General features: G+C 44.8%; 1 protein-coding gene across 1 annotated transcript in view; it reads right to left on the bottom strand.

Moving 5' to 3' along the window:
• Positions 1-12,234, bottom strand: part of ITGB7 (integrin subunit beta 7) — a 108,136-nt gene that overhangs the window by 35,764 nt on the left and 60,138 nt on the right. Inside the window, exons 9-11 of the mRNA XM_068267217.1 lie at positions 9,116-9,205; positions 7,742-7,879; positions 1,728-1,927 (exon numbers count right to left, since the gene is read on the bottom strand). Of these exons, the coding sequence (XP_068123318.1) occupies positions 1,728-1,927; positions 7,742-7,879; positions 9,116-9,205 (428 nt within the window). The remainder of the gene's footprint in view (positions 1-1,727; positions 1,928-7,741; positions 7,880-9,115; positions 9,206-12,234) is intronic.

Raw genomic sequence — 12,234 nt, 5'->3', positions numbered from 1 at the left:
TCAATACTAAAGTTGAATTTTATGACCGAATTGGAATGTAAAACCTTAAATTGTTCGTTAATAGAAATAATAATTGCCTTCCGATTAGTTTCAATCATTCAAATCGCATCAAAAGATCAAAGCTGAAGGAAAAATGTTACCGTTACCGGCGACACCCGAGCCGGAGGCGCACCGAGAGGAGCCAGGAGGACGCCGGGGGGACCTCGCGGCCTGCGGTGGGCTGGAGGAAGCCCCAGGTAAGTGCAATCTTTTAAATTCGGGCACTGCTCAGGGTCCCTTTAAAGGGGAACTGAAGAGAGAGGTATATGGAGGCTGTCATGTTTATTTCCTTTTAGACAATACCAGTTGCCTGGCAGCCCTGCTGATCCTCTGCCTCTAATACTATTAGCCATAGCCCCTGAACAAGCATGCAGCAGATCAGGTGTTTCAGTGGTTCAGACTTATAAGTCTGATCTGACAAGACTAGCTGCATGCTTGTTTCTGGTTTTAATCAGATACTACTGCAGAGAAATAGACCAGCAGGGCTGCCAGGCAACTGGTATTGATTAAAAGGAAATAAACATGACAGCCTCCATATACCTCTCTCTTCAGTTCCCCTTTAAGGCCGTGTTCATAGTGGTGCGTTGCAGTGTAACGGTCACTTTGTAACACAGCTCACCACACTGCAATGCACCACCTATGTGATGATCACAGTGTGGCGGGAGCATTGTGGCATATGGTAAAGCACTGCATGCAGGTTGTTACCGGTAAATTGCACGTTAACAGAAGTGAAGCATGCTTTTCATTGACTGTTTGCTTCACCCTATGCGATGCTACATGCATGTAATGTGTGGCGCCGACTCCTGATCCATTGCGTTGCGTTCCTGCTGTCACAGGGATCACAACAGCCATGAAACGAATACTTGCACAATACTGATTAACTAAAGTTACAGATTGCCCAGTAAGCTCATGGTGAACCAGGACTCCTTGGAGTGTGTAAGGGGCTAAAAAGCCTTTAGTTGTTTACAGCTCACACTCCTGCAACAAGCATGCAGCCAGTGGACAGAGGCAAGGGACTTAAAGTATGTGAAGTCAGACCAGGGTCAGAACATGTGATCTGCATTCTCATTCTGGGCAAGGGACTTAAAGTATTAGGCATAAAGTAAAGGATCAACTGGCATTGTTTATAAGGGAATGATGACTGCCTCCATATTTCTCTCACTTCAGGTTCCCTTTAAAGGGAAGGTTCAGGCACAGGCAAAAAAGATACCACTTCCCCTCCAAAGGTTTTTCCCCTTAAAAAAACAGAACAATTTTCACACTCCTTCCATTAATTCACCTTTAACTTTATTACTACTTATAACAACAAAACAATCTATGTCTTGTTTATTTTCGCCACCAATTAGGCTTTCTTTGGGGGTACTTTTTGCTAAGAATTATTTTATTCTAAAACAGTTTTAACAGGAAAAATAAGAAAGTTTTCGGCCATTATAGTTTTAAAATAATACATGCTAACGTAATTAGAACACATTTTATTTGCCCATTTGTTCTGGTTATTGCAACATTTCAAATTTTTCCCTAGTACAATGTATGGTGCCAATATTTTATTTGGAAATAAAGTTGCATTTTTTTAATTTTTGCGTCCACCCCTAATTACAAGCCCATAGTAATAAACTGCCCTTTACATTTCTTTAGGCCTGTTGCACACATTTTACGCTCTGTAAACTTGTAAATTGTGTTCTGTTTACCTGCAAACTCCACAGCTGTAGTTCCCACGACCCCCATTGCAGTGACTAGAGAAGATTTCCTCATCCATACAATTACAGTCACATAATGGTTCAATGTCCACATTCAGCTCCTCATTGAATCCCAGCACTCTAAGCTGGAAGCTCTGCTTCCCATCCTGGCAGATCTTTTCATCAATCCACAGTGTCACTTCAAACTCCACCTGTAGGGACCCACACAGTATCACCAATGAGTTTCAGCGTTTCATATTACTGTAATGCTTGTTATGCTGCAATATCCTGTTATATTGTATACCTAGCATTTTCCTTAAAGCAAACCTGAAGTGACAAAAAACTTATGATATAATGAATTGTATGTGTAGTATGGATAATGACTAGAGCATGAGTAGCAAAGAAAAGAGTCGCATATTTTCATTTTCAGTTATATAGCTTTTTTTCTTTATAACACTGCATCATACTGTCACAGTTGCAGTTTTAAAACCACACCTTGGGCCAAATGCAATTCACCTTTTCTCCTGAGTTCCTCCTAGGAGATCATTTTACATCTTCAATTTAAATGAACGTTTTAGCACTTTGCAATGTAAAACGTACCAAAAAGTAGGTAAAAAGTACTGTCAAAATTATTTTGAGTATTATCTTGCTTGCCGGTGGTGTAAAACGCATTTTATTTACAAGTTGTGAAAATATCACCTTAAAGGAAAACTCAGGTGAAAAAGTGAATTAAATATGACCCCCTGGCCCATATGCAATTCACCTTTTCTCCTGAGTTTTCTCCTCGGTGGTATTTTAACAACTTGTCAATTAAATGCCTTTTAAACCACCAGCAAGCAAGATAATACTCAAAATAATTGTGATAGTATTTTTCACCTACTTTTGGTGCTTTTTCAATTGCAAAGTGCTTAAACATTATTGGAAAGAGAAGTTAAAAAATAATCTCCTAGGAGAAAAACTTAATTGCATATGGGCCCCTGTCTTTTAACCTGCTGAGCGGTCTGGACGAGCTCAGCTCGTCCAACACCGCCAGAGGCTGCCGCTCAGGCCCTGCTGGGCCGATTTCAATGAAATAAAAAGCAGCACACGCAGCCGGCACTTTGCCAGCCGCGTGTGCTGCCTGATCGCCGCTGCAGCGCGGCGATCCGCCGCGCGCAGCGGCGAAAGAGGGTCCCCCCAGCCGCCCGAGCCCAGCGTAGCCGGAACAAACAGTTCCGGCCAGCGCTAAGGGCTGGATCGGAGGCGGCTGACGTCAGGACGTCGGCTGACGTCCATGACGTCACTCCGCTCGTCGCCATGGCGACAAGGTAAGCGAAACACGGAAGGCCGCTTATTGCGGCCTTCCGTGTTACTTCTGGCCGCCGGAGGCGATCGGAAGAACGCCTCCGGAGCGCCCTCTAGTGGGCTTTCATGCAGCCAACTTTCAGTTGGCTGCATGGAATAGTTTTTGTTTAATTTAAAAAAAAACCCTCCCGCAGCCACCCTGGCGATTTAATCAGAACGCCAGGGTGGTTAAGCTATAAAACAAAACAGAATTAATGACCCTTTGAACTTTCCTGCAGTAAAAACTTATCTCAAGCTGTCCCTCACTGTTTCTTGGATGTTTAAGTGCTTCAGAAAATAGGACTATATTCGAACCAAATGGGAAGAATAGCGCAGAGAAGCTCCTTTGCATAGATAACAACTGAAGTTCTTTTTAACTCTTTCTGTACTGGAAAACAATATGAGACTCTTTTCTTTGCTACTTATGTTCCATTTCTTAGCTGTACTATGCATACAATTCATTATCGCATATGTTTGTTTTCACTTCAGGTTTGCTTTAAAGGGAAGGTCCAAGCAAAATAAAAAAATGAGTTTCACTTACCTGGGGCTTCTACCAGCCCCATGCAGCCATCCTGTGCCCTCGTAGTCACTCACTGCTGCTCCAGTCCCCCGCTGGCAGCTTGCCGACCTCGGAGGTCGGCGGGCCGCATTGCGTACATTTTTACGCATTCGCGCTAGTTCAGGAACATTAACGCATACATTTAAATTTGTACGCATTGAACCAGTAACGCGTAAAAATGTACGCAATGCGGCCCGCCGACCTCCGAGGTCGGCAAGCTGCCAGCGGGGGACTGGAGCAGCAGCGAGTGACTACGAGGGCACAGGATGGCTGCATAGGGCTGGTAGAAGCCCCAGGTAAGTGAAACTAATTTTTTTATTTTGCTTGGACCTTCCCTTTAACAAGTTGTGAAATTAGTTGGAATAAAAGACAAAAAAACTGTTTAGTAAATAAAAGAAGGTAAGAAATAATAAATACTAAATTATTTAAATTTAAAGAACAAACACCTGCTATTCCGTGTCGCTTTACCAACTTGCGTAGTCGGCAAGTCTGCTATATGGTCACTGGACTTGCTGCCACTCCTATGGGAATGTGGGCGGTCCATTTCCTGAAGCTCAATGGCACAAATTGGTCATTACAAAAGTGGGTATAAAAGAAGCTGTCAGGGCTGGTTTCCACTGGGTGCCGCATACGTTTCCACATTGGACTCGACATCCATGCTGTTGTGAAGCCACATCCAAATTGGTATAGCCATGCCATGCACAGCTATAGGCATTTAGATGCAGTCTGCAGAAAACTGCAGCAGACACTATTTTTTAGGGGCCACGTGCAATTCGGATGCAGCCCATTGATTTTAATAGGCTGTGATTCTGCATCGAAGATCACGTGTGTGTGTGTGTGTGTGTACAAATTTGCTAGTGTGTAAGTGTGGAGATATATTGGGGTGCTGATGCTGTTAAGGATAATACAGTAATATATTTTCATTTTCCCATTTTTATATCTGCTGTGGTATGTCAAAGGTGTAGAGATGCAGGCTAGATTCATGGACTGTTCATGTATTTGTGTGGGTGGGTCACTAGACCTACATTTGCATCTAAAGAGGTCTTCAGTGAATATGAACAGTCACCTTCAAAAGGCAAGGAAGCAGCTCATTAAGCCACTAGCAGTCACTTTTGATCTACTGTCCCAGGTGTGATTGTCTGCGTCTGTCTACAGGATTACAGGCAAACTGCTACCTGTAACCAAAATTCAATCTTTTCATGGATGCGCTAAAATACACTTTAACCAAGGAAATAATGTGGAGGAAGCTTTTTGATGTCTGCAGAGTTCAATGGGTGAGATTGTGTCCTGCCAAACTTCAAGAAGCTAAAACAGGAACCCCCTTTGAAGTTTGCATATCACAAGAAAGATTATGACAAGCGTTCGGTGATGTCACAAACGGGGAAACTGCATTAGTTCCTGGGGGCAGGACATTAAATGCCCCAGGGGACACTTCGGACTATTTAAGGTGGCCCAGGACAGCCACCGGTATCTTCTCTCGGAGGTAGCGAATAGCTAGGGAGGATCGCGACTCCTGGTCGAAACGGCGTCCTCCCGTCAAACAACGTTCTAACCTAAGCTGGTAACGTTCTTTTTTCCCCCGTTTATTTTTACGCAAATATCCGTGTGTGTTATCTTTGTAACCTCTTATTTTTGTAACTTTTATCTTGTAACATTTTTACTTTGTTTTTTGTAATCTTTTTGTATATATTAAGTTCTGCATTGTTCTATGTTTTTCTAGAATATTAAATTATTATTTAATAAGTTTGACTTCTGCCGTACTAAACTAACACTCATAGCCTAGAAGAGACTGAAGTGTAACCGTGTATAAGTTCATGCCTAATTGTACGCTTGAGCAACACTACCGTATGAAATTGTAATTGCATTGTGTGTGGGGGCGTTTGTCATACGTTGGCCTAAGTGCGCAGCTGACCCAACGTACGAACAACGCCAGTGCAAGTAGCGACAGCAGAGTGGCTAACAGTATCGTTCGGAACGACTGTTAGTGGGTCTTTGCTTCATGACAGTGTAAGATTGCAACTGTGTGTGTGTGTGTGGGTGTGTGGCGTTCCCGTATTTGGCCTAAGCGCAAAGCTGACCCAAATACGAAAACGCGGAGTGCGCGCTGAGGACTCGACAGCAGAGTGGAAGTGTCTAGCGAACCGCTAGTGGTGGCAGTGAGAGGTGTTCTGAGGGGTCCCAGCCTTGTTTTAGCTTGACTAAGGCTGCTTCCCCTCTCAGTCTGGTCAAACCCGCAGTCGGGAACCGTATACGCAGGCGTGCCGCGGGCCGGTTCCTGACAGTAAGCACTGCAATAGGGATGAGAAAAAATACCACTGACAGTATTGCGAAAAGTTCATCAAACTTCTGATCATTCCACAAATTTTTGCAGAAACATTTTTGCAAATTAGCGTACATTGAAATCAATAGCACTGACTTAGTGGTCAATATCAAAGCCCCCACACATGCTAGAATCACCAAATTTGCTAGGAATGTTAAAGAGAACAGTGAGAACATGGGGAAAAATATTTCAAAATGAACTTGTCATTTTTGGAGAAAATGTGTACACATGTAACTTTAGGCTTCAGAATGGGAAGAGAAAAATATGCATAGTATGTTACAATCAGGGCCCTTTTCCACTAGCAATCGCTAGCGTTCACGCTGAACGCTAGCGATTGCTGAATCGCAATTACCGCCGATTCCCCGACGTTCGCGGCCGCGATTTTGCTATGCTATGCACTGCATAGCAAAATCGCGGCAAAAGTCGCTCCGCGGCGCGATCGCGATCAAGTAAAAAACGAATCGCGGTAGTGGAAATTACCTATCGCGATTCCTATGTTAAAAAGCAAACCGTAGCGATTGTAAAATCGCTAGCGGTTTGCGTTTTTGCGATTCAACCAGCGCAAACGCGCTGGTGGAAAAGGGCCCTAAGAGTTATTGGAGTATAGTAGTACAAATGGATTCATGACAGTGACCTGGAAGAAGAGAAGAGGTTTGGCAAAGGGCAATAGGAGAGGTTAGTTGCAGGCAGAGCTGGGACAAGGTCCTCCAGCACCCAAGGCCTAGACACCAAAGTGCGCTCCTCCACCCCTCCCACCCCAGCCGTCACACACTGATTACTATTAGACTAAGAGATGCCCCAGGGCCCCCAACACCTTAATCTCTAGTTATTTGGCTTGCAGTCACTGCCATCTATCCCCTTTTCTTATTTCTCTCTGCTTCAAACACAATAGAGGAATGATAGCTGAGTGAGTTGTGCGCCCCCTCCTACACTGCGCCCTGAGGCTGGAGCCTCTCTCGCCTCTGCCTCGGCCCGGCCCTGGTTGCAGGCCAGACAGGGAGATATGGAAGGTTCAGAATCTCATGAGAACCATAAAGCTAGGCATTATGAGAATATCTAGCTTACTGCATCCTGTTCAATATAAACCAACAAAACGCGTGCATGAAAAAAAGGGCACCATGAAAAAAGGCCCGGCTGGATAACGAAATAGCACCGGTGGATAAGAAATCTGATAACATAAACATCGTTGTCAAACTTGGTTAACGATAAATACCCTTGTTAAAACAGACGGGAAATAATAACTAAAAGATATTAACGTTAAAAATCGTTACATAATTCAACAATACAGCTTAACCCAACCCTACTCTCACACAGAACCCTCCCCTGGTGGTGCCTAAAACTAAGTACTCCCCTGGTGGTGCCTAACCCTAACCACCCCCCCTGGTGTTGCCTAAAACTAACCGCCGCCCGGGTGGTGCCTAACCCTAACCACCCCCCCTGGTGTTGCCTAAAACTAACTGCCGCCCCGGTGGTGCCTAACCCTAGCCACTCCCCCTGGTGTTGCCTAACCCTAACCACTCCCTCTGCCAAAACACCCTTTTACACATAGAAATGATAATATCTTTGATAACATAAAATCTGTACATGCAAACGAAATAATATGATAAAAACTATAACGTTGCAAGCTTCTAAGAAGATAACATACTTTAAAAACTTTAATGTTCTAATGTTGTTAACAATATTTATCACCCTTTTTCTGCTTTTTTCGCCATATTAACGATAATTGCATTAAAGTTTATGGTGGCGCCCTTTTCGTCCACCCTCAGCCGACACCTTTTTTTCCTGCTACCAACAAAAAACTTTATAGGTAGGCTTCATACTCACCATCTGGTTTATCTTGACACCAGAGCACTGGCCTTTTATCTGCTTCACATTAGTCAGGTCAGGACAGTAAGAATCATAAAGGATGTTTACTCCTTTAGGTAAATTTATGTGCTCCAGGTTTACTGATGAGGATAAATTCTGTAAGTGAAGAAATAAAGGTCTTTATTTAGAAAGGTAAAGGGCCAATGTGCAGGGATCACAGCAGCTGAGCACAGGGGGGTTGCACATTAACATTTGGGGGCCAATTACTAAGAGATCATTTCATGAAATTGATTGGGAATCGGCCTGCGGTGTTTGGGCAGCTGACTGATCTCTCTCTGATCAGATTTGATCACAGAGAGATTTGTCTCTAGAGCAGGGATGTCAAACTGGTCCTTCGAGGGCCGAGGTCCTCACACATTTTTGACAGAGTCCAAATGAATTGATGGGTCTGAATCAGGAAAGGTGTGGTCCATCAGGTACAACACATTCCTCTCTTTCTCAGTCCATCCTAAACACTGGCATGGATCTGGCCCTCCAAGCCTGGAGTTTGACACCTGTGCTCTAGAGAGATCTGCCCATCATCGCTAGGTGTAGTTCAGAAAGTTCATAGAACAAACATTTTCATCAGATCACAACCAGGGACGGTTCTAGAATTTTTGCCAGCTGAAGCAATACATGCTTCACCCCTGTTACCGCAAGTGCCTTTACCACATGGCTCTAGGGGCGTGTGTGTGATAGCACACACGCACCACATGGTACAGGCACTCGCTGTAAAAGGCATGAGGGCAGAGGATGCTGGAAGTGGCGCCAGTAGGACAGGTGAGATATTTACAGAGCGTGGGCACCAGGGCTACATTTTACACCTTGGGGGACAGCTAGGCAGACAATGGAAGAGGTGGCACTAGGCCAATTTCTGATCATTTTCATGCTGAAATCGGTCTGGGGTGTATGGGCAGACAACAGATCTCTCTCTGATCAGAGGGATCTGTCACATGGTCAATCTGCCCATATATTGCCTGATGTATGGGCACCATAACAGAAAGTAACAAAACACTCAGACCAGGGTCACACCTATCCATGCAGAAAAACATCAGTTTTCAGCTGTGAGCGTTTTTTCGTTTTTTTCCTGTGTTAGCATTTTTCGTGTGCGTTTTTATGCATTTTTTCAGGCTTTTGTGTTTTTGAATAATATTAATATTTAACAAGTAAAAATAAATTTTCAAGTTGGTCTTTATCTTTTTTGGGCAAAAACGCATACAAAATGCATGTGTTTTTTTCCCATAGGAAGGCATTGCATTCAGAACGCCAACAGTATGCAGAAAGAATGAACTTGTTGAGTCATCTGACACTTTCCAGATGTTTTATAGGATGATCAAATAACAGGCTACTTACATAGTAAGCTTGAGATATAAGATTAACGACATTACTGGAATCCTCCTTCAATTCTCCAACTGCAGATTTAGGAATCACCTCACTTAGTGCCTACATAAACAGAATGCGCAAACAAATGAAATCATTATTGTTTATTAATTGTTACCACCTAGCCACAGGATGTAGACGTAATCTGATTACAGGCCTAGGAGAGAGAAAGGAAACAATCGAGAGCCCCCAATAGTGTATTATTGTAGATTGATTTGGCATAAATTTATGTATAATAAAGTATACTCACAAGTGTGGGTTGCCGACCAGGCAACCACTTGTATTGCAGACGGGGAGATTAGACCTGTCCCCGCTCAGGTTAAGAAGTCGCTCTCTGAAGAAGAAAAAGGGGGTGTTCACACCCATCCACCAGGTGGATAATAGCGTAAAAGAAAAACAGAGGGGCCAATAGTATAAAAATTACCAATTAAAAACAATAAAATGTGGGTGGCAATGGTGGACTTGCCTACCCTACAGGAAACAAAGGACCACTTTGTATGGTAATTTAGATTTAATAGATTTGATTAAATTGATTTGATTAAATCTAAATTACCATACAAAGTGGTCCTTTGTTTCCTGTAGGGTAGGCAAGTCCACCATTGCCACCCACATTTTATTGTTTTTAATTGGTAATTTTTATACTATTGGCGCCTCTGTTTTTCTTTTACGCTGATTACAGGCCTGTCACTGTGTGGACGCTGCAAAATTCCCTATTTTTGTTCCTATTTACGGTATTCACAATATGTTATACCAGCCTGAATTGGGGACAAGGTGTTGATGAGGTATGCTTTTTATTTTTTTTAAAGAAAAAAAGGCCAAACATTTTGGTAACATTTTTAATCATTTCTCTGTGGCAAAAAATGTGTTTAAAATATATTTAAAATATGTCTTCGTTCACTTTAACCAGGCCTGGCACCTTCACCCTCCATGAACCTACAAACCCCCACCAAACTGCACTGCAAGTGTGCTGCTGGCCCAGCTGTCACTTCTCCCTTACTTCCTTTGCCCGTCATAGGTGCTACAGGTGTTACTTAGTATTAGGTAGCCAGAAGTACCCTCAGGGCCCTTTCACACTGGGGCGGTGCGTCAAATTGACGCACTGCTACCGCAGCCTATTGAAACCCTATGGGGAAGTTCATACTTCCCCCCGCTGTGCCGGAAGTGCTTAATCTAATGCTAGCCCAGAACTACGTTGCCGGGCAGAATCTGCAGCGATCTATGTCGGCCAGTATTCTTCCACATACCCGAAGCAGGAAGTGGCCACAAGCACACGTCACTTCCTGCTTGGCTGGTGGCCAGACAGGGAACACCGTGTACTATCGCGGTGTTCCCTGAAGGCCTGTTTTTGGCAATGCAATGCGGTTGGCAGGCGGGATGCACCACATCGCTACTGCCAGTTTGCAGTGTGAAACTGGCCTCAATATTAAAGAGAACCTGAGGTGGGGTTCTAAGAATGATATCCGCACACAGAGGCTGGGTCTGCCTATACAGCCCAGCCTCTGTTGCTATGTAGTGTCCCCTCAGCCCAGCCCCCCCCCCCACGCTCTGCTATGCCCCTATAAATCACAGCCGCGCTGTCGACACGCATCGGGTTGTGTTTACCTATGTAGTGTCACTCTCGCCGCTCTCCCCGCCTCCTGCATAACTCCGGTCCCCGCCCGCGTCCCTTCCCTCCAATCAGCAGGGAGGAAGGGGACGTGGACGGGACCGGAGCTATGCAGGATGCGGGGGGAGTGGCGAGAGTAACACTACATAGGTAAACACAGCCCGCTGCGACACGCTGCGTGTCGACAGCGAGGCTGTGATTTATGGGGGCATAGCAGAGCGCAGGGGGGACCTGGGGGGACACTACATAGCAACAGAGGCTGGGCTGTATAGGCAGACCCAGCCTCTGTGTGCGGATATCATTCTTAGTACTCCACCTCGGGTTCTCTTTAAAGGGACACTTAAGTCAAACAAAAAAAAAAATGAGTTTTACTCACCTAGGGCTTCCAATAGCCCCCTGCAGCTGTCCGGTGCCCTCACCGTCTCCCTCCGATCCTCCTGGCCCCACCAGCAGCCACTTCCTGTTTCGGTGACAGGAGCTGAAAGGCTGGGAACGTGAGTAATTCTTCGCGTTCCCAGACACATTAGCACCCTCTATACTGCTATATGGAATATGATATATGCTATAGCAGCATAGATGGCGCTATTGTGGCCAGGAACGTGAAGAATCACTCGTGTCCCCAGCCTGTCAGCTCCTGTCACCGAAACAGGAAGTGGCTGCCGGCAGGGCCTAGAGGATCGGAGGGAGATGGCGAGGGCACCGGACAGCTGCAGGGGGCTATTGGAAGCCCCAGGTGAGTAAAACTCATTTTTTTGTTTGACTTAAGTGTCCCTTTAAGTAGCTAGAGGTGCCTCCAAGTATTAGGTAGCTTGAGGAATCTCAGTATTAAGTAGCTAGAGGTGCCCCTAACTGAAGGTAGATCTCGTCAGTGGAATGCCAAGAGCTGGGTGAGTAACCTCTCATTTACACTCTCATCTGGACTTTGCATAGGGAAGGAGAGAGGGAAGGAGGCACTCAGGGAGGGGAAGAGATGCTTTTCGATCGTCAGGCGCCTGTAGGCATGTGCCTACAGTGCCCTATGGTAAATCCAGCCCTGACTGTAACTGTATTGGAGCGGCTGTTGAGCAAGTGAGAGCTGTGCTGCTGCAGATGACCAGGATTCAGTGGTGTGAATTCCTCTGCATAAGCTGTGTGCCTAGCATGAGCATGGCCAGTGTCCGATAATTAATTGTGTGTATGCCACTTTTTGCCATAAACAGGTTTATGAAAGTTTAGTGAATCCCCTCACAAAGCACCTGGCAAGGACTCATTTTAACCTCCTTAGCGGTAATCCCGAGTCAGGCTCGGGATGGAAAGCTGCAGCTCAGAGCGGTAATCCCATGCCTCAGTGAGTTATATGATCAATTAAAATACAGAAAATGGGGTCACACAAGCCTTCTGAAGTATACCAAAAATCACCTTTACTATATCAATATCCACAATAAATCCCCCATAAATACAACAAATATCAATACATTGCCCCGGTCAATTTAAAATCACCAATTGT

The sequence above is a fragment of the Hyperolius riggenbachi genome, chromosome 2, assembly GCF_040937935.1.
Source record: "Hyperolius riggenbachi isolate aHypRig1 chromosome 2, aHypRig1.pri, whole genome shotgun sequence".
NCBI lineage: Eukaryota > Metazoa > Chordata > Amphibia > Anura > Hyperoliidae > Hyperolius > Hyperolius riggenbachi.
Note: the sequence above shows the minus strand (reverse complement) of the source record. Positions and strands in the feature narration are given on the sequence as shown.